At 38.7% G+C, this 21,819-nt stretch overlaps 3 protein-coding genes and 1 non-coding gene across 4 annotated transcripts; all 4 read left to right on the plus strand.

Annotated features, from left to right (window-relative positions):
- The first annotated feature begins 815 nt into the window (after positions 1-815).
- Positions 816-4,169, plus strand: LOC104210692 (large ribosomal subunit protein eL14z). Its single transcript, XM_009759644.2, has 5 exons — positions 816-914; positions 1,039-1,140; positions 3,121-3,250; positions 3,376-3,488; positions 3,936-4,169. Exons 1-5 carry the CDS (start codon positions 912-914, stop codon positions 3,990-3,992), a joined length of 405 nt encoding a protein of 134 aa, XP_009757946.1. The 5' UTR covers positions 816-911; the 3' UTR covers positions 3,993-4,169.
- On the plus strand, positions 2,288-2,369 carry LOC138886634 (small nucleolar RNA SNORD34). Its single transcript, XR_011405683.1, has one exon. It is a non-coding gene; the product is annotated as a small nucleolar RNA SNORD34 (small nucleolar RNA).
- Positions 4,170-8,553: 4,384 nt separating the features above from the next.
- LOC138886250 (secreted RxLR effector protein 161-like) lies at positions 8,554-9,066 on the plus strand. The gene is made up of 2 exons (XM_070167316.1): positions 8,554-8,659; positions 8,762-9,066. Exons 1-2 carry the CDS (start codon positions 8,554-8,556, stop codon positions 9,064-9,066), a joined length of 411 nt encoding a protein of 136 aa, XP_070023417.1.
- A 5,212-nt stretch (positions 9,067-14,278) lies between these two features.
- On the plus strand, positions 14,279-20,399 carry LOC104210691 (vacuolar protein sorting-associated protein 2 homolog 3). Its single transcript, XM_009759641.2, has 11 exons — positions 14,279-14,459; positions 15,183-15,227; positions 17,226-17,260; positions 17,452-17,502; positions 17,602-17,706; positions 17,802-17,873; positions 18,427-18,498; positions 18,612-18,692; positions 19,033-19,068; positions 19,189-19,244; positions 20,140-20,399. Exons 1-11 carry the CDS (start codon positions 14,426-14,428, stop codon positions 20,189-20,191), a joined length of 639 nt encoding a protein of 212 aa, XP_009757943.1. The 5' UTR covers positions 14,279-14,425; the 3' UTR covers positions 20,192-20,399.
- The last annotated feature ends 1,420 nt before the right edge of the window (positions 20,400-21,819 follow it).

Raw genomic sequence — 21,819 nt, forward strand, 5'->3', positions numbered from 1 at the left:
TTAATTAGGTGGATCAAATGTCTTATCGACTCTCACTTCATAGTTCATACCACGAGATAAAAAGTTCAACTTCCACAAAAAAATGTTAAGTTGTGAACTATCAAAGCTTAATTTCCACCCAAATATTTCAAACTATTTAATTTTGACAATTAGGTATGGAACTTGATTCTAAAAGTTAATTTAGTTATATTTTAAAAAGCGATCCTAAAAATGACTATTTATGCGCTTCGCCTAATTTTATAGGCAAAGATCATTTTTAGCTTGTGATCGGAACTATTTGCATTTGATAGCCGCAAAAGTATATAAAATTTGTATAATTTTTTATGTATAAAATATAAAAAAATATACTATATAGTGTCATTTTACCAATTTTCGATGGATGAAATTCAAATATAGTCAGATTTACAAGTGGTAATTGAAAAATAGCCACAGTTTCAAAAGTAATCGAATTTTAGCCACTTTTCATGTAAAGATAAATCTGAGCGAAAGCATTGTTCGAAATTCGAAAAATATTACAGTATAATATACTGGTCCAGCATAATATGCTGGAAGTTCATACACATGTGCTCCAATCTCCAATATATTATGTTGGAAGTTCATACACAAGTGCATTGGTCTCCAGTTTATTGTGTTGGAACTTCAAAATAGTGAATAATTTTTAATAACTTTGCAAATGCTGGCTATTTTTCAATTATCAGTCCGAAAACTGGCTAGACCGTGCTATTTCATCATTTTCTATCAATGGGGGTTCATCAATCTGGGCCTAAGCCCATTTGATATGACACTGCAGTAGCCCATTACCCGAAGCCACAAAAACCCTAGAACTATATCCCTTCATCGTAAGCCCTACACCTTATCCTTTTACCTCTCGCTCTTCTCCGCAGCTTCACAACTCCTTCAGATCACTGAAAATGGTGAATTTCTCTAAATTTTCTGTCATTCAACTTCTCTAGTTCACTTCTTCACATTTATGCATTTTTCATTACTTTGATTTTATTTTTTGAAATTTGAAAAATATTGTTTGATTTTATTGTTTAGCCGTTCAAGAGGTTCGTTGAAATCGGAAGAGTTGCGCTCGTTAACTACGGGAAAGACTATGGGAAGCTTGTCGTCATTGTTGACGTCATCGACCAAAATAGGGTACATTTGATTACGTTTTCAGTTTTGTTACTTGATTTTAGCTGAATGTTTATGTTTAGAGTTTAAGTAGTCTGTTTAGAGACTTATTGTAGTTTAAATTTGTGATTTAGTGAACCTTGAGGTGCCTTTTTTTGGGAAGTTTGCAACAATTGAGTTTGCAGACTAATTTTTTTTTGAGTTTTTGCTAACGTATGTTTGTTTGAGCTGTTTTAAGATTTCCAACTCAGCTTCCAGTATGGATATGGAGGATTCATGTAGCTGACTCAAACTACTTTGGCTTTAGGTGTAGTTGACTGAATGATTGATTTAGCACGGATGCAATTTTTGTTGTTTGGACTTTGGAATTATTCTGCTCATGTTTTTTGGGGCAAAGTTGGATTTTATTTTTTAGCCTTTTTACTTTCTAGCTGTTTGAAAAAGGGGAGCCATGGAGCAAAAGTTGTGTCTATGTGACCTATAGGTTAGGGGTGTTTGCATCAGGGTAGGTCACACTTCTTTGGGTGCGGCCTTTCCCCGGACCCTCCTGCAAATGCAGGATGCTTTATGCACTAGGCTGCCCTTTTACTTTCTAGTTGCACACCTTGACTATTCCACTGGGTAACTGCCACCTCCCATTTACCCGCTATCTATGTCCACCTAGGCTTAGGTAGATGTGAAGAAGTCACCTAGCATTTTCTGTCACTGTTACTTGATTTGAACCTTGGTCTCCAAAGTTTTTACCCACTTCATTGACGGCTAGGCCACACCCTTGGATGCTATATCTTAGCTATTTATAAATGATAGGCTCAAGACTTATGATGGAATAGGGCAAACTGATATAGAAAATTCATATGGAGACCAAGATTTGAAGCTTGATCTCCAATGTTTTTACCCACATCATTGACGGTTAGGCCACACCCTTGGGTGCTACATCTTAGCTATTTTTGAATGATATGCTCAAGACTTATGACGGAATAGGGTGAACTGATATAGAGGATTCATATGGTGTTTCCCAGCTATCTTGGGATTGAGTATAGTTGATAGCTTAATCGCTTGGTCTTAGCAAAGATGCAATTTTTATGGGGAACTGCTGGTGCCTAGTCACTGTCTTTGGGAACAATAGGTTAGATTTGTCTTTTATTTTGTCAGTTTTAATGAAGGATCTGTATATGGCCTATGATGGAATATGATAATATGCCGACATTGTCTGATCATATTAACTTGATTGAGCAATATTGTCTGAGGCCTTGTATTATGGATTCGAGAAGAGTAATATGTAACTGTGTAACTAGAAGCTCCTGCCTCCCTGACCATTTTATTATTGAATATCTGTCGTTGTTGCCAAAGCAGTTCAAGTGCATCCTTGTATCATTAAGTTCTGTCGATTTAATGAAAGTGAGTGTCATTGTTGTAATGATGTTGGCTCTGTTTTCTGTTACAACCTTGTACATTTACCATCCGGTAGTATAGCATATACGACTATGCTCCTTTTGGATTGAGGTGTGGATATTCCGGGAAGTGAAACTTTACTTTTCAAATATGAGAAAATCAAGAAAAGTGATGAACCTTTGCCTCTAAACGGCTGTTGAACTCTCCATTGATAGGTCCAGTGATTATATCTGTTACTGTGTTAATGTAAGAGCGAAATTTTGCTATGCGGGGCACGGTTTGGTACCCAAATGTGAAAATGCCTTTGTTTACTTGTCCTAAACTAGTTTTCTGATGAAGTTTTTTCATACCCCCAAAGGCACGTCTTATTTTCTTAAGGAACCATTCAGACATAGACTTCTTGCCTCTTTCTATTTTTTATGTTATTTCATGCTTACTCAATCTCAACAGTTAAAAGAAAAGTCTCAATTGCTTCTTGATTTGTTGAGTTTAGTTTTAATTTGGACAGATGGTAGCTGGTGCTTAATTGATAGATAAATTAACTTTGGAAAATATGATGAAAATATGAATATTATCTATCCTAATAATTTTGCTATCTCTTTAAATTGATAGGCTCTTGTTGATGCTCCTGACATGGTAAGGAGCCAGATAAACTTCAAGAGGCTTTCACTCACAGACATCAAAATCGACATCAAAAGGATTCCAAAGAAGAAGACCCTGGTTGCTGCTATGGAGGCTGCCGGTGAGTGGCTATATTTTCTCTTCTAGACAATATGGAGCAGATATTACTTTAGCAGTTCTTTGTCTATCCTATATGTTAGAAAAGTTTGTAAGGTTGACTATTTTCATTTGCTTTATGTCCTTCAGATGTGAAGAACAAGTGGGAGTCCAGTTCATGGGGAAGGAAGTTGATAGTGCAGAAGAGGAGGGCTTCACTCAACGATTTTGACAGGTTTAAGCTTATGTTGGCAAAAATCAAGGTACGATTGCATACGTATTCAAGTTAACTTCATCTAACTGCATTAGCCCACTCATACCAATAACTCAGTGGACTTCATGCGAAATATGGTTTACATGAAAGGGTTAAAAGAATGGTTTTCATTAATTGAAAAAAACTAAATGCATATGCCAGCCGAGGGTCTTTCGGAAACATCCTCTCTACCCCTTCGAGGTAGGGGTAAGGTCTGCGTACACACTACACTCCCCAGACCCCGCTTGTGGGATTTTACTGGGTTTGTTTATTAAACGCATATGCCAGGCTTGTGGTAGAATGTGTTTCTTACTTAGTCTCGTGCCAAGTATACTCCTGAAACAACATGCATGTTCTTGTGTAAACAATCCGAATATCACTTGGCTTACTTTTAATTGCATAAGTAATTTACCCTTGTGGGTTGTATCAATCTGATTCACTGGTGTTGATATTGCAGAGGGCTGGTGTCGTGAGACAGGAGCTTGCAAAGCTTAAAAAGGAGACAGTGGCTTAAGAACTTTCTGAGTAGCCACATTGGTTTAGAACAATTTTGGAAGTTGCATTTTTTTTACCTTGGCGAATGTATTCTCAATGAAAGAACCCCTGTTCTGTTTTTCTTTTTCCTTGTTTTTTCGACTGCTTCGAAATTATCTTTCTAATCTATGATGATGAACTGAGGATTGCTTGCTGAGTTATTTCAAAATGTCTGTCATAGATTATTACAAGTAATTAGTGTGTTAGCCCAAGATCCTGAAAAATCGTTTATCAGGAGGCTGTCTTTTTAACAAAAACATATGATAACATGTCCAAAGATCCTCATATGGTGCTTGGATTTTTGTTGGTTTACTTTTGGAAATCCATATTGAGAGAAGGTAGTATTTGGACTTTGCATTTTGTCTAGTTTCTAGAAGCATTCAGCTGTAATAATTATTGAAAAATAAAATCTTCTTTGAATAACATTCAACTTTTGGAAACATTTGTAAGGTGAAATAGTATAGTTGGAACCTCTGAAAATTAGTTGAATTAATCGTTGTTAGAATAGTTATGTAACCCTAATTCTATATGTGAGTATGACATGTTTTGTATATATATATATATAGGGCTCATTGTATCATGTTTAACATATGAGAATAATATCAATCATATTTTTTCTCGTGCATTCTCACGTGGTATCAGAGCTTTAGTGAGAAACCTATCGTTGTGCATCATTTCAGCGACTTCCAGGAAGAAAGATCTTGTCGCCGTGCAATTTTTCGGCGACTTTCGGCGACTTAGAAGGTTGCCCGTAATCACATCAATTTTTGTTGATGTGTGCAAAAAGCCAACACCACCACAAGACTCCTCAGGCTCCGGCGATCAAACCCCAGTAAATCCCATCGGAAAACTCACGCGCCCCCACGCGCCAGAAACTTCCCGGCGAGATCTGCCTCGCGCATGAGCACTATTCCGGCCATTTTTTGAAAAATTTCCAGTAGGACAGTCAGATCGCCTAGTAATTTCGAGTCTATCCATACCCTTTTTGTTTGATTCCGACCACTTCGAGTTTTTCCAGTGACTACACTGACTTTTTCCGGCAGCTACAGTAATTTTCCGGCAAAAACAGTGTTTTCTTCATCTGTTTCAGCGAGTTGTCAGTTGATTCTTTCTGTTATTTGGTGATAATCCAACGATTTCTTTGGGAGTCGATGCTTTCAGGTCTAAAAATTCGGGTTCTGGCAGTTCCGGTATTATGATTACCTCAAAACCTTTAATGGGAGGTTCAAACTACTTAGCTTGAACTTCGTCTATCGAGTTGTGGTGTAAAGGTCAAGGAGTTCAAGATCATTTAACAAAAAAGGCTAGTGACGGTGATGAAAAGGCCAAAACACTTTGGGAGAAGGTCGATGCTCAGTTATGTAGTATCCTGTGGCGATCTATTGATTCCAAGCTGATGTCCTTGTTCTGTCCATTCCAGACATGTTATTTAGTTTGGGAAAAGGCTCGTAATTTATACACTAGACATATCTCGTTTTTATGATGTAATATCGCGAATGACAAGCTTGAAGAAACAGGAATTGGATATGTCTACTTACTTGGGACAAGTACAGGCAGTCATGGAAGAATTTGAGACGTTGATGCCAGTTTCTACTAGTATTGAAAAGCAACAAGAGCAACGACAGAAGATGTTTCTAGTTCTTACACTCGCAGGACTCCCTAATGACCTTGATTCAGCACGCGACCAGATTTTGGCTAATCCGACTGTCCCCACAGTTGATGAATTATTCTCTCGATTACTTCGCCTTGCTGCAGCACCAAGTCACCCAGTGAGCTCATCACATACACTTGACTCATCTGTCCTCGTATCCCAGTCAGTGGACAATCGGGCATCTCAAACTATGGAGAATAGACGAGGAGGAGGTCATTTTGGAAGATCTAAACCCAAGTGCTCTTATTGTCATAAGCTTGGACACACTCGTGACGTGTGCTATTCTTTACATGGCCGCCCACCCAAAAATGCTTATGTTGCTCAGACCGAGACTACATGTAACAAGGGATTTTCTTTATCTGAAGGGGAGTATAATGAGTTCCTTCAATATCGAGCAAGTAAGCAGACATCTCCACAAGTAGCCTCTGTTGCTCAGACTGATACTTCTGTTGCTGGTAATTCTTTTACTTGTGTTTCCCAGTCTAGTACTCTTGGACAATGGGTTCTGGACTCAGCCGCTTCTGATCATATCTCTGATAATAAATCACTTTTGTCAAATATTGCGTATTTTACTTTAGCCAATGTGTCTCAAACTAAAGCAAAAGGTGTTGGACAAGCGAATCCCCTAGCCTCTGTCATGCTAGATTCCGTTCTTTATGTCCCTGGCTGTCCTTTTAATCTTGCATCTGTTAGTCGTTTGACTCGTGCCCTCCATTGTGGTATATATTTTATTGATGATTCTTTTATTATGCAGGACCGCAGTACGGGACAGACGATTGGAACATGACTTGAATTAGAAGGCCTTTACTACCTTAACTCACTCAATTCCTCCAAGGCATGTCTAGTTACAGATCCTCCAGACCTAATTCACAGACGTTTAGGACATCCAAGTTTATCCAAGCTTCAGAAGATGGTGCCTAGTTTGTCTAGTTTATCTACATTAGAATGTGAGTCATGTCAGTTCGGGAAACATACCCGAGCCTCCTTTCCTCTTAGTATTGAGAGTCATGCAGAGTCTGTTTTTTCTTTAGTTCATTCTGATATATGAGGTCCTAGTAGAGTCAATTCAACCTTGGGATTTCGTGATGTTGTTAGTTTCATTGATGATCATTCAAGATGTACTTGGATTTTCTTAATGAAAGATCGTTCTGAGTTGTTTTCTATATTCCAAAATTTTTGTGCTGAAATTAAAAATTAATTTGGTGTTTCCATTCGCACTTTTTGCAGTGATAATGCCTTAGAATATTTATTCTCTCAATTTCAGCAGTTTATGACTTCTCAAGGAATTATTCATCAGACCTCTTGTCCTTATAGCAAAATGGGGTTGCAGAGAGAAAGAATAGGCACATCATTGAGACTGCTCGCACACTTCTCATTGAATCTCATGTTCCGTTGCATTTTTGGGGCGATGCAGTTCTCACAGCTTGTTATTTGGTTAATCGGATGCCTTCATCTCCCATCCAGAATCAGACTCCGTATGCAGTATTGTTTCCCCGGTCACCCTTATACTTTGTTCTCCCTTGTGTTTTTGGGAGCACTTGTTTCGTTCATAACTTAGCCCCTGGGAAAGATAAGTTAGCACCTCGTGCTCTCAAGTGTGTCTTCCTTGGTTATTCTCGTGTTCAGAAGGGATATCGTTGTTACTCACTTGATCTTCGTAAGTAGTTTATGTCCTCCGACGTCACATTTTTTGAGTCTAAACCTTTCTTTACCTCTTCTGACCATTCTTGCCACCTTGATATATCCGAGGTCTTACCTATACCGTTCTTTAAGGAGTCTACTATAGCTCCCCCTTCACTTTCCGCCACAGAAATCTTACCCATTCCAACCGTTGAGGAGTATAGTGTGGCTCCTCCTACACTTCTTGCCATAGGAACACCACTCTTGACATATCATCGTCATCTGCACCCAGCATCAGGCCCAGCTGATTCACGTCCTGCACCTGACCCTGCTCCTACTACAGACTTGTCTCTTCCCAGTACACCGATTGCACTTCGGAAAGGTATACAGACCACCCTTAATCCTAATCCCCATTATGTCGGTTTAAGTTATCGTCGTTTGTCATCACCCTATTATGCTTTTCTATCTTCTTTGTCATCTGTTTCCATCCCTAAGTCTACAGGTGAAACATTGTCTCATCCAGGATGGCGACAAGCTATGATTGGCGAGATGACTGCTTTACATACGAGTGGTACTTGGGAGCTCGTCCCTCTTCCTTCGGGTAAATCTATTGTTGGTTGTCGTTGGGTGTATGCAGTCAAGGTTGGTACGGATGGTAAGGTTGATCGTCTTAAGGCTCGTCTTGTTGCCAAGGGATATACTCAGATATTTGGGCTAGATTACAGTGATACCTTCTCTCCCGTGGCTAAGATAGCATCAGTCCGCCTTTTTCTATCCATGACTGTTGTTCGCCATTGGCCACTCTATCAGCTGGACATGAAGAATGCTTTTTTACACGGTGACCTTGAGGATGAAATTTATATGGAGCAACCACCTGGGTTTGTTGCTCAAGGGGAGTCTCGTGGCCTTGTATGTCTCTTGTGCCGGTCACTTTATGGTCTAAAGCAGTTTCCTCGAGCCTGGTTTGGTAATTTCAGCACAGTTATCCAGGAATTTGGCATGACTCGGAGTGAAGCTGATCATTCTGTATTCTATCGGCATTCTTGCTTCGAGTCTCTGTATTTATCTGGTGGTCTATGTTGATGACATTGTTATTACCGGCAATGATCAGGATAAAATTACTCAATTGAAGCAACATCTCTTTCAACACTTTCAGACTAAGGATCTGGGCAAACTAAAGTATTTTCTGCGTATTGAGGTCGCTCAGTCTAGCTCAGGTATTGTGATCTCACAACGAAAGTATGCATTATATATTCTTGAGGAGACATGAATGACAAGTTGTAGACCTGTTGACACTCCGATGGATCCGAATTCTAAACTTCTGCCAGGACAGAGGGAGCCTCTTAGTGATCCTGCAAGATATAGGCGGTTGGTTGGTAAATTAAATTACCTTACAATGACAAGACCTGACATTTCCTTTTCTGTGAGTGTTGTGAGTCAGTTTATGGATTCTCCATGTGATAGTTATTGAGATGCAGTTGTTCGCATTCTTCGGTATATAAAATCAACTTCACGCAAAGGTTTATTGTTTGAGGATCGAGGCCATGAGCAGATCGTTGGATACTCAGATGTTGATTGGGCAAGATCACATTCTGATAAACATTCTACTTCTGAATACTGTGTCTTAGTAGGAGGAAATTTGGTATCTTGGAAGAGCAAGAAACAGAATATGGTTGCTCGGTCTAGTGCAGAAGTAGAATATCAAGTAATGGCTATGGCGACATGTGAGCTAATTTGGATCAAACGGTTGCTCAAGGAGTTGAAATTTGGTGAGATTAGTTAGATGGGACTTGTGTGTGACCATCAAGCTGCTCTTCATATTGCGTCAAATCCAGTGTTCCATGAGAGAACTAAACACATTGAGATTGACTATCACTTTGTCAGAGAAAAGATACTCTCGGGAGATATTGCTACAAAGTTTGTGAAGTCGAATGATCAGCTTGCAGATATTTTCACCAAGTCTCTCACTGGTCATCGTATTAATTACATATGTAACAAGCTCGGTACATATGATTTATATGTACCAGCTTAAGGGAGAGTGTTAGAATAGTTATGTAACCCTAATCCAATATGTATTAGGAGTAGGACATGTTATGTATATATATATAGGGCTCATTGTATCATGTTTAACATATGAGAATAATATCAATCATATTTTCTCCCGTGCATTCTCACAATCATTAATTAATGAAAATGGCCACCTAGTAAAACAAATAGGGACGAAAAGAACAATTAACCTTCAGATATGCTGTTTTAAACACTGCAATATATTTGTTTCTGAAAAGAAATTATCAGCACCTACTATTTATTCTAAACTTGTGGATGTGTGATACATATCATTTAATCACAGTAAAATATATGTATACTCACTTTAGTTTATAAATTTTAGAACTAAATTACGTGGTTTAATATGTATTCTCACTGCCTTTGTCTTCAAAGAAATGGAATAGAATAGATTGTCATCAATTAACTGAGAAGATAATAAGGAAAACTAAAAACTCCTACTAAAAAAATGGATTGCAATGCAAGGAAGGTTGCTAACCAAGGATAGGATGATGAGGTTGCACATTAACGTTGCAGATACTACTTGTTGCTTATGTGAGAACCATGCACAGGAAATTGCAAGGCACCTATTTGCAGAATACTCTTGGATAAAGAAAGTTCGACAACAGCTGATGACATGGCTAGGAATTGTGAGCGTAACTGTGTTAAAACAAAAATCAGAAATATTCCGAGTCCACAATTTTTCTTATGCGTCCTTAAGGAATTTTAACCCCCTCACACATTGCCAAGGTAATGGATTAAATCCTCCCAGGATAAAACGGAATAAACCTTCCTGCAACAGTGGCAATACAAACTGTAGGATACCAACGAACTCAAAGAACGGAGCAAAATCACACTTACGAATTTGAGAGAGAGAGACTGCGAATTAGGATGCCGTATATTCAGAAAGAAAGAAGTTCTGGAGTGTTTTTCGTATCTTGAAGATGCAGCTTTGCCTCAGAATTTATAGGCAAATATCAGAAGAGGTGTCTGGAAAGGTGCCTTTTTAGAAAATACGCGGCCAGAGAGCCTCTTTGAATCTGACTGCCGCGATTCTACCACGGTCGCGGCAGAACCGCGGCCAGCGAGGCCCTCTGAACTTTCAGCAGTGTTCTGGCGTATTTTCAGCAGTGATTTGGCATTTAATTAATTATTAAATAATTAAATAAATTTTGTCCAAAAAATAATCCAAATCCTGAATCTGACTGCCGCGATTCTCCGAAGCCGAAGCCGAAGCCGAGCGAGCGACGACGACGGCGCGAGGGTTCATTCTCTTCAACTCCTTTTAAGAGCTTTAAGAAGTGAATCTATATATAAGCACACAAATGTGATTGTCCCTCACCAATGAGAGACAAAGTGCAAGACAAAAGTTCACTTCTTCAAATTTTCATTTTCCCTCCATTTTATTTCCCTCAATTTCCAATTCACACTTCTTCTACTTTAAAACAGGAATTGCTATACAACTAGGAGAGGTTAAGCAAGTGCTGGAGTGGATAAATCGAAGACATTGGCCAAGATTAAAGCAGGAAGTGGTGACAAAAGTGTGAAGTGCAATGATGTATCATGCGTGGAGGGCCAGAAACTGCAAAATTTTCAAAGGAATAAAAATACATATAGAGATAGTTGTGACACAGATCAAGAAGGAAACCATAGAGAGAATAGAGATAGTTCAATTGTCAAAAAAGCACGTAAATGCCAGAGCACGATTCAGAAACTTATTTGTAATTAGATGCAGTCGGAGGCCTAGTGTTTTGCAATACTCTTCCTAGAAGGTGATTGTAAAACTAGGTGCTCTTTTTACCGTTAACTTTTTATGATATTTCAGTTTTTTTTACTGCACTACAAAAAATAGTACTCCTACTATTATTATCTAATCACTAATTAAGTGGGAAAGAAATGCAACCTTGAACTTTATGGCTATATTAAGGTTAAGATCAACTATGTTATTAACTTTTTATGATGTTTCAATTTATTTATTCTTACTCTGCAGAAAAGGAAAAAAAAAAACTTCCACCATTGTTTTTTGACTAATTAACAACAATAACAACATACTCAATATTATCCCACACCATTGGCATCTGAAGAGGGTAGTGCGTACGTAGACCTTACCCCCATACCTTGTAAGGAGAGAGAGGATGTTTCCAATAGACCTTCGGCTCAGGAAAGTATAAGCACCACATTAATGAAAATATAGACAATAAGGGATGGTACCAAAAAGCCATATAAAAGCAAAATAAAAACAACATAATAGTAAGGTAATCAACAATAAAAGAAAATGTTAGTCATAAAAACCTATTACCAACAAAAGAGAGATTGCGTGCTAATACTAGTGTTATGAACACTCTAGACTATCTACTCTACTACCCTAATCCTCAACCTCCATACCTTCTATCAAGGTTCATGTCATCGGTCAGCTGAAGCTGCGTCATGTCTTGCCTAATCACCTCTCCCCACCTCTTCTTTGGCCTACCTCTACCTCTTCGTAGGACCTCTAATGTCAATCTCTCACACCTCCTCGCCGGGGCATCTGCGCTCCTCCTCCTCACATGACCAAACCACCTAAGTCGCTATTCCCGTATCTTGTCCTCAATAGGGGCCACACCCACCTTGTCGCGAATAACCTTATTTCTGATCCTATCTAACCTGATGTACCCGCACAACCATCTTAACATCCTCATCTCTGATACCTTCATCTTTTGGACATGAGCGATTTTAACTGGCCAAGACTCTTTCCCATACAATATCATTGGTCTGACCACCACTATGTAAAACTTACCCTTAAATTTCGGTGGCACCTTCTTGTTACACAAAACATCGGAAGCGAGTCTCCATTTCATCCATCCCGCCCCAATACGGTGTGTGACATCTTCATCAATCTCCCCACCCCTCTGAATAATAGACCCAAGGTACTTAAAACTCCCTCTCCTTGGGATGACCTATGGGTCCAGCCTCACCTTCCCTTCCCTTCCTTGAGTCTCGCCACTAAACTTACACTCTAAGTATTCTGCCTTGGTCATGCTCAACTTGAAACCTTTAGATTTCAGGGTCTGCCTCCATACCTCATATTTCGGGTTCACACTGTCTCGCGTCTCGTCAATCAATACAATATCATCTGCAAATAGCATGCACCATGACACCTTCCCTTGGATGTAGCGCATCATACGCCCATCACCAAAGCAAAAAAAGGGCTGAGTGTCGACCCCCGATGCAACCCCATCATAACCAAAAAATGGTCCGAGTCCCCACTCAACATCCTTATTCGGGTCTTTATTCTATCACACATGTCCTTAATCAACCTAATGTAGGTAACATGTATACCTCTAGCCTCCAAACATCTATACAAAACCTCCCTAGAAACTTTACCGTATGCTTTTTCTAAGTCGATGAACACTATATGCAATTCCTTCTTTCTCTCCCTATACTGCTCCATCAATCTCCTAACAAGGTAGATGACTTCTGTAGTCGAACACCCCGACATAAACCCAAATTGGTTCTCGAAAATAGACACACTCCTCCTCACCCTTAGCTCTACCACTCTCTCCCGGACATTCATAGTATGGTTAAGTAGCTTGATACCCCGATAGTTATTACAATTTTGGATATCACCCTTGTTCTTGTATACATGAACCATCGTGCCACCTCCACTCTTCAAGTATCTTCTTCGTTCTAAAAATGATATTAAATAACCTAGTGAGCTACTCCAAGCCTGCCTTGCCCGCACTTTTCCAAAACTCCACCGGATTTCATCCGGCCTGGTCGCTTTGCCCCTGCTCATCTTATGCATAGCCCCCTCAATTTCATCAACTCTAATATGCATACAATACCCAAAGTCACAACGACTCCCGGAGAGTTCCAAATCACCTAGTACAATGCTCATGTCCCCTTTGTTGTTCAAGAGACTATGGAAGTAGGTCTGCCATCTCCGACGGATAAGCCCCTCATCCAACAAAACTCTACCTTCTTCGTCCTTGATGCACTTCACTTGGTCCAAGTCACGCGTCTTCCTTTCTCGCGCCTTGGCTAACCTGAACAACCTCTCGTCCCCACCTCGGCCCTCGAGTTCCTCATACAAACGACTAAAAGCTGCGGTCTTGGCCGCCGTAACTACTAGTTTTGCCTCTTTCTTAGCCACTTATAATGCTCCATATTCACCCTCTTATCCTTCTCGTCCACACTTTTCACTAGCTTCAGATACGTTGCTTTCTTGGTTTTCACTTTTTCTTGCACCTCTCCATTCCACCATCAGTCTCCCTTGTGACCACCAGAGTAACCCTTTGTGACCCCTAATACCTCTCTCGTGGCTTCCTTAATGCACTGCATAGTCGTGGTCCACATAGTGCTTGCATCCCCGTTACTCCTCCAAGCCCCCATAGTCACCAGCTTGACCCCAACTCTTTCGCTTTAGCTTCCGTCAAGGCTCCCCACTTGATCTTATGTTGGCTATACATCGCCCTCTTCCTCCTCTTTCTCGTGATCTCAACGTCCATGACCAGGAGTCTATGAAGGGTCGAGAGGTTCTCACTCAGGATGATCTTGCAATCCGTGCAAAGACCTCTATCAGACTTCTTGCGGAGTAAATAATCAATCTGAGTCTCGGCCACCGAACTCCGAAAGGTGACCAAGTGCTCCCTTTTCTTTGAAAAACTCGAGTTTGCTATCACCAAATCAAATGCTCTAGCAAAGTCCAACAAAGACGTTCCTCCTTCATTTCTATCTCCAAAAAACCAAAGCCACCATGCACATCATCATACCCCAGAGTCCCAGACGTTCATATCTCCCTTTCTATCTTTGACTAATTAAGTGTGGGGGGTGGGGGTGGGGGAGTGCAACCGTGAACTTACTGGCTATTTTTTGTAAAAACCAAAACTTATGGGGCTTTGAGAAAAATATAGAAAGTCTCCTCTCTCTCGGAGTTGACTTATTAAATATATCAAAGGTACAAATTCCCAGGTAGCTTCCCTTCTTCTGTTTAACCGTACAGTGTATATATAGTCTCACCGCGTATATACATATATTTTCACTCCTATATATATCATCAAACCCAGATTCCCAATTATCCATAAATCTTCCTCTGTTACACAGTGTTGGTTCAATCAACAATGAACATCTTTTCCAAGAAACCCAATGCTAAAGGTTCGATTTTTAAGTTCTTGATTTTCATAAAAAATAAAAATTTGAAGAACCCCTTTTGTTTATTCATGTAATTTCTACCTTAGAATACACGATTACACATTATATGATTTTTTTCGACACATATAGATGATTCATATATAGAGGATTCATATAACAAATAGTGACTGGTTTGGGATTGCGGAGTAGTTGATTGATTGATTGTTAAGTTCTTGTTTTTCATAAAAAAAATCAAATTTTGAAGAACCCCTTTTGTTTGTTTCTATATTGCTACCTCTATAATACATTTAGATGATTTTTATGTATATTGAATACTGACTGGTTTGGGATTGAGGTATAGTAAATTGATCTATTGTATGTTACTTAATTATGACAAGAGGGGTTGCTCTGATGGTAAGCAACCTCCACTTCCAACCAAGAGGTTGTGAGTTCACGTCACCCCAAGAGCAAGATGGGGAGTTCTTGGAGGGAAGGATGCTGAGGGTCTATTGGAAACAGCCTCTCTACCTCATGGTAGGGGTAAGGTATGCGTACGCATTATCCTCCCCAGACCCCACTAGTGGGATTATATTGGGTTGTTGTTGTTGTATGTTACTTAATTATATTTGAGCATTTAGTATTCTTCATGGAATTGACATTTGATCTTCTGCTGGGTGTTGAGCATCCACAAAATTGAGCTGTGTTTATATTTACTAAGTGTTCAAGTTTGATATTTTTTTTTGGCAGAGGCGCTTCGGGAGAGTAGAAGAGAACTGACCCATGCTACCAGAGGTAAACCGTTTAAAGTTTTAGTCCCCCACCCCCACATTGAGCTCATAGGTGGATTCAACATATAAGCACATGGGCACCCACTGTCTCGAAATCAAACTATATAGATGCAGAAGTGAATTCAGGATTTAAACGTGATGACTTCAAAGTTTTTAGCACTGAACAGATCGGGCTTTGAAATTATGGTCCAACAAGAACAACAACAACGACCCAGTATAATCCCACAAGTGGGGTCTGGGGAGGGTAATATGTACGCAGACCTTACCCCTACCCCGGAGGGTAGAGAGGCTGTTTCCAGGAGACCCTCGACTCAAAAAAAAAAGCAACAGGAGCCGATATATTAGTACCATAAGAAATGCATAATAAAATAACAGCAATATAAGAGATATGAAATACAGAATACGAAATACGAAATAGATGGCTGGTATAGTAAAACTAGCAGGTAAAGCCCTGCATCAATAGACGACCAATGACATTCTTAGTCTAACTCCTAACTGGCTAGTCTCACTCTATTGTGTTGTAGAAATATTCACACTTTCCCCTAACCTACAACCTTAATGCTCGACCTCCATATTTTGAAATTATGGTCCAAAATATTTAATTGTTAGAATTTTAATGTTTTTTTACACTCATACACACACATCATGTTTCAGTGTAGAAATAGCATGTTTGGTTGAACCGGTAGCTAATAAGCTACATCCGCTACTGTATACATATACAGAAAATTCAAAGAAAAGTTATAAAATATGTTAAGCGGTACACACTGCCTTTCAATATTCGTCTTTGACTGAGCTAGCTTTTTGATCACTTTGTAATCATACACTCTGGCTGAAGCTATAAAATGCCTCAATTGTTAAAACTTTCCCCATTGGTTTTTCTATGTTATTTTCACAGATTTATAAATGGCCTTTTGTTCACCTTTATTTGACAAAACATTGTGTAGAATGACGGGGAAAAAATGCAAGGGGTAAGGTACTATTTGAATTGTAAGTAGCATATTTGACCTTTTCATTTACACTCATAGTGACGATTTTCTGGAATTCATTAAATTATTAGGTAATTGTAAATGGAGGAGGCTTGCGGTAGATTGATATAATGGCTAGTGTAAAAATAGTCAAATATGATTTGAATACTCCATATACAAAGAAGTCATATAGTCTACCCTGGCAGTGTAGTTGATGTATGAGATTAAGTTGTTAGTTCATTGGTACTAGATGATATTGTTGGGGCTTTATGCAATTGCACCAATAGTAGTTCAGGTAGTTGATAGAAAGTAATGCTTAATCTCAGTGTTTCGCATATCGAGATATATGAATACCTAAGGTATACAAGTGATATGAGCAGTGAGTCAGTGACTCTCCGAGCTAAGAGAGTAAAACGGGTAAACTCGCCAGCAGAGGACTTAAGAATTACTCTAATCTCAAAATAAACGGAATGCCCTTGGAAGGTCTCCAAAATAGTGAAGGTCCATTTACTTCTTTGTTTGAATGGGTCTGATATATCTTCCAGATGTTCCCATTGTCATCAAGCGTCTTCTAATTGCTAATTATAAATCACAACTATGCTTAGTATAAGATTAGTCAAGACCTATCTGTTTGTGCAAGCAGTGTAAAGTGGTGTTTGGACTGTGCTCACATTTCAGTAATTGTGGATTAAATTCTTTTCTTGCCCATTTTTTGTACCTATGCCGTCCATTCTACTAGAAGGACTTTATAAGTAGTGCACCTTTATGTAGCTTTAATAAGTCAGGAAGCCAGTTGAGATCATGTTCAAAGGAGGGTAAATTAGGCTAAACCGTTCTGTAAATAGGGAAGTGATTTGATAATAATTCATTGATAAGTTGTAATTTCTTACCCATCGGAAGACACAATTTCTGTGAATAGAGAGGGAAGGTTAGGAAGACTATCGCATTGGTATCTACAATTTCAGTTCTCAATGTGTGAAAAGGCTTCTTTTAAGTAATTGGCGAGTAACTCAATTTAGTTTAAAATTGTGATGTAGGTATTGAGAAGGAAATTTCTGCTTTGCAATCAGAGGTATGTCTAGAGCTTCTTTCTGTTGCTAGCCTATTCTTGAAAGTATTTTGAGTCTGTTCGAGAGACAAAAATTTATGCAATTTTAGAGCTTATACTGCCTTTTTCCTTTATATCGCACTCCCTTTACTTACTGTTCTGCACGCGATGTAATATCTGTAAGCGACATTTTGATGTATTTCTTGGTGAAACAGGAAAAGAAGCTTGTTGCTGAGATAAAAAAGACTGCTAAAACTGGAAATGAGGTGGGTCTTAAGTGTCAGCATCAAACGCTTAATTAGCTGTCATAAATTACCTCTCTGCTTTGGAACTCATATGTCATTTGTTTACCCCTGCATTTTCAGACAGCAACAAAGGTATTAGCACGTCAGTTAGTCAGACTTAGACAGCAAATAGCCAACTTGCAAGGTAGTCGGGCTCAAATGAGAGGTATAGCGACTCACACTCAGGTACTCTACAAAGTCATTTTACATGCATACTGATTTCAGTTCTTTTGTCCACTTTCTGTGAAATGAACTTGAAAAGCTCTTTTGCCTTTTTGCAGGCAATATCTGCCCAATCTTCGGTTGCTGCAGGCATGAAAGGAGCAACTAAGGCTATGACTGCTATGAATAAGGTTCGATGGCCAACGATCACGTGTCATCTAATTATAAGTTTTCTGTTTGTTTGCATGAAAGAATGAAATATAAATGGGACTTTTCCATTTTGGCCTGGTGGCCCAAAATAACTAGTCTGTAGCCCAAATATACATAATATGTATATTTATATTTAATATATAAAACATATACATTTGCCGGCTATTATTTTGTTGGGCGGCCCAAGAATGTAATTATCCCCTTATAAAAAAGACTCATCTTCATACACATGGAAATGAATGTCATGATGAGAGGGCATCTGCAGTCTTCACTGGTTGGTGGAATGTTAATTAACTTCTCATTCTCTTGAAACCTCTTGGCTCCTTGCAGATAAATTAAAGATGTGGTTGATATTGGATCTAGCAGTCTGATTATCTCGTGTTTCTTTACACCTCTTTTTTTTGTGTCAATTTTGCTCCTCCTCTTCCATCGCCTCCGTTATTTGGTTTATTTTCATATATTGCTCATCAATTTCTTCATATGTGAAGTCATCTTCTTGATTCGTTCTCATAATTATCAGTTGATTTTATGCAGCAAATGGACCCCACGAAGCAAGCGAAGGTGATGCAAGATTTCCAGAGGCAATCAGCTCAATTGGATATGACGGTAAAACTGATTGATCGCACACTATCTGTTAAATCTTCAAATAAAATCATATTTCCTTCACGTCAACTCATATTATTACAAGTCACCTCAATAGTTGGTGTTTGTGTTTGTAGACTGAAATGATGTCAGACGCCATAGATGATGCTATAGATAATGATGAAGCGGAAGAGGAAACTGATGACTTGACAAACCAGGTATGCTCTTAAAAGCCCCTTTCAATTATGATTTATGACTGGAAAAAGTTAGCAGGTGTGTTTACTTTATGATTAGCTTAGTAGTTGATTTAATTGAAAATACATATAAAGTTTTGATTGTTCAGATAGGATTCTGGTTTTCTTCAGGATCGATGTTTTCTTAATAAAACGTGTTAGCCTGGACTCTTTTGCTAATGGAACTAAGATTGAATGTAGAATTTTATTTTTAGGAATCAAACAACTATTGAAGTGCATTTTAATGTACATGTTAATATCTATAACACATGGTCACAACTATGTATCGTTTTCTTGCAAGTTAATTTGGTTCTTATTTTTGCAGGTCCTTGATGAAATTGGAGTCGATGTTGCCTCACAGGTTAGTTTTTAATTATGTTTCATAGTGGAACAACTAGTCTTCTTACTTACAAGAAGGAAAGTAATTTGACGTTGGCAATTACCACGTTAAATTGACAATCCCATGTTTTTATCTTGACAGCTGTCAGCGGCTCCCAAGGGGAAAATTGCTGGAAAAAGGACCGAGGAATCAAGCAGGTTCGTTCTCATTTTCTTTTGATATGGTCTACTTGTTACTTTATTGCCCTTTTCCTTCATTCGCATGCTTTTTCAAGAGATAAACTTATGGAGCCAAACAGTAAAGGTTTACGCAGAAGGATGTGTGGTAGGTGCATATAATGAGTTCGAATTCGACTGGTGAACTAAATTTGGTATTTACATGGAGAAGGATAGAGGGAAGGGGCTCAGTATCCACCGAGTTATGACGCTAGAAACGGCATATTTCTTGGTTATTTAAAAAAAAAAAAAAAACTAGAAAGCCAGGTTTCACTAACATGTGTCCTTCACTAGAAATTGCCTTGGCCATGTTACCTTCTAGATCGCGAACCTAGTTAAAGCTGTTGTAGTCTTCACTTGGTAAAAATGGATACTATTAACTCATTTATGACAGCTAAGCGCACTTTGTTTCTTCACTCATAAGAAAACTTTTCTTATATTAAATAGATAGGGGAAAAAATATGGGGCGGAGGGAGAGTAGAAGCTATGGGTTCGGTCGAACCCAATAACTTTGGTTCAAACCATGTATTTGTCGTAAAAAATTCAAAGAACATGTACAGATTATTAATTTGGAACCCAGTAACTTAAAAGATTTAGAATCTCAAATCCATAAGCTTCAAATCTTGGCTTTGTCTCTGGAAATAGTATAATTCGCTTCAAGTACTACAGTATCCTCAAGCAAATTATTAGACATTTTGAATGCACTGCTCGCTGACAGATCAAAGTACGTGCATTTTTCGGTTCTTCATTTTTCTTCTCTTCCTGTAAATAATCGTATTAATAAGAAGTGCATTTTTCATGTTCTGCGATGAGCTTACTCGCTGTAATCTCATTAACTCTCTCACATAAGTTTGTTCTGGTGTTTTCGTACTGGCAGTTCGGGGATTGATGAACTGGAGAAAAGATTGGCTGCACTTAGAAATCCTTGATCTCAATATCTTGGACTAGTCCTTATGTTGTTGCCTTCAACATGAAACAGGAATTTCCATAAGTTGTTGTGTACATAATTTTGCTCCAAGAATGATGTGATGCATCAATCCTTGGTCTTCTTTGAGCTGAAGTGTCATAAATTGTTGTCCGAAAGCTACAAACAATGTATTAGTTGTTTGATAAAATCTTGGCATGGCTTTCTTCTTTCTTCTCTTGTCATGAAATTTCTATTCTGTAGTGTGCTAGTGTGTGTGCATTTTTTAATGACAGTGATGTTCGGATCAACTTGTCCACTCCTTCATTATTCACTGGGTAGCCCGAGGCGGACTTATGTATAGAGAAGAGGGATCACCAGATTCATTTAACCTCGACAAAAATTCTAGATATATATGTGCATATATGTTGAGAACATTCAACATATTTTGCCTGAATCCCTTAAGATCAAAAGTACGATAGGACACTGGTTGAGCAGTCCGCTTATGTGCCCCGGCCACCTTCATATCCTGGATATCCTGGGTCTGCCTCTGGTATTCGCTACCTTGACCAGCACATGTACCGAGTAATTATGTCACAAATAATTAGACAGAAGGGAAGAAATCACGTGGCATTTCTTCGCTGGGACTCTGCCTTGAGTAGACTAACCAGAAAGAGATGATATATCTAGTGCTACAAAGTGGTAGCTCTCTTCAGCTACATTTGATCAGTGTTGTGTATATGAAAATGGAGTGTTGGAAACTTTTATTACATGGACCTCAAGGTTTTGGTTCAATAGTAAAGGTGGTACATGGGGATGTGTGGTAGGACTTGTTGAGTAAGGCCGACTTTCGAGCCCAAGCCCCTTTACTAGGTTGGGCGCTTGAGTGCATTTTTCTCATATTGATCGAGGCTTTCCTTGAGTTTGAAATAAGGGGCAAGAAGCAAGGGCGTAGCAGTTGCGCGAAGTTACGCTCGATCTTTCTCCGCCAGCGGCTTATGTAATGGTCGGTCTTATAAAGCTCGCCAAGCCTCACTTCCCTCTCCCTTCACTTATTAATTAAGTGGAGAATAGTCGTTGACATTCTATAAGCGACTTGACCGAATCTACGAAGCTTTGCTTTTCTTGTAGTCGGCCCGTAATGCCTCCCTTCATTTGTTTGCCTCCTTTCAGCTCAGAATGCCTAATGCAACGTACACTACAAGTTTGAATCTCGCTGTTAATCAAATATGATTTTTAAGTAGAGAGGCTAGATAGATAGATGGACTCATTATCCAGAGAGTTTCGCAACTTTAAACAACAAATTTCTACGCCCTTGTAAAAAATTCGAAAAGTTCTAAAGAAAGAACTAGTAAAAAGTAAAGAAAAAAAAATAGGATATGTAATTGGAAAATAAAATTTTTGATGATTTATAATTGGAAACACAGTAAAAATAGCTGTTTTGTTGCCAAAACAAAAGATCGAATTTTTATTCTAACTACTACAAAAATTAACCAAATTGACATAAACATTATTCACTATTTATCATTTTCTTAATAAAAAAATGTAACGGTGAAAAATTGACGGAATGTGGCAAATATCAAAGTTAAAAATGACGGACATAAACCATTTAAATAATCGTTACCCTAATTTACGACTTAAAACAATAGATTT

The sequence above is a fragment of the Nicotiana sylvestris genome, chromosome 2 (genome assembly GCF_000393655.2).
Source record: "Nicotiana sylvestris chromosome 2, ASM39365v2, whole genome shotgun sequence".
Lineage (NCBI taxonomy): Eukaryota > Viridiplantae > Streptophyta > Magnoliopsida > Solanales > Solanaceae > Nicotiana > Nicotiana sylvestris.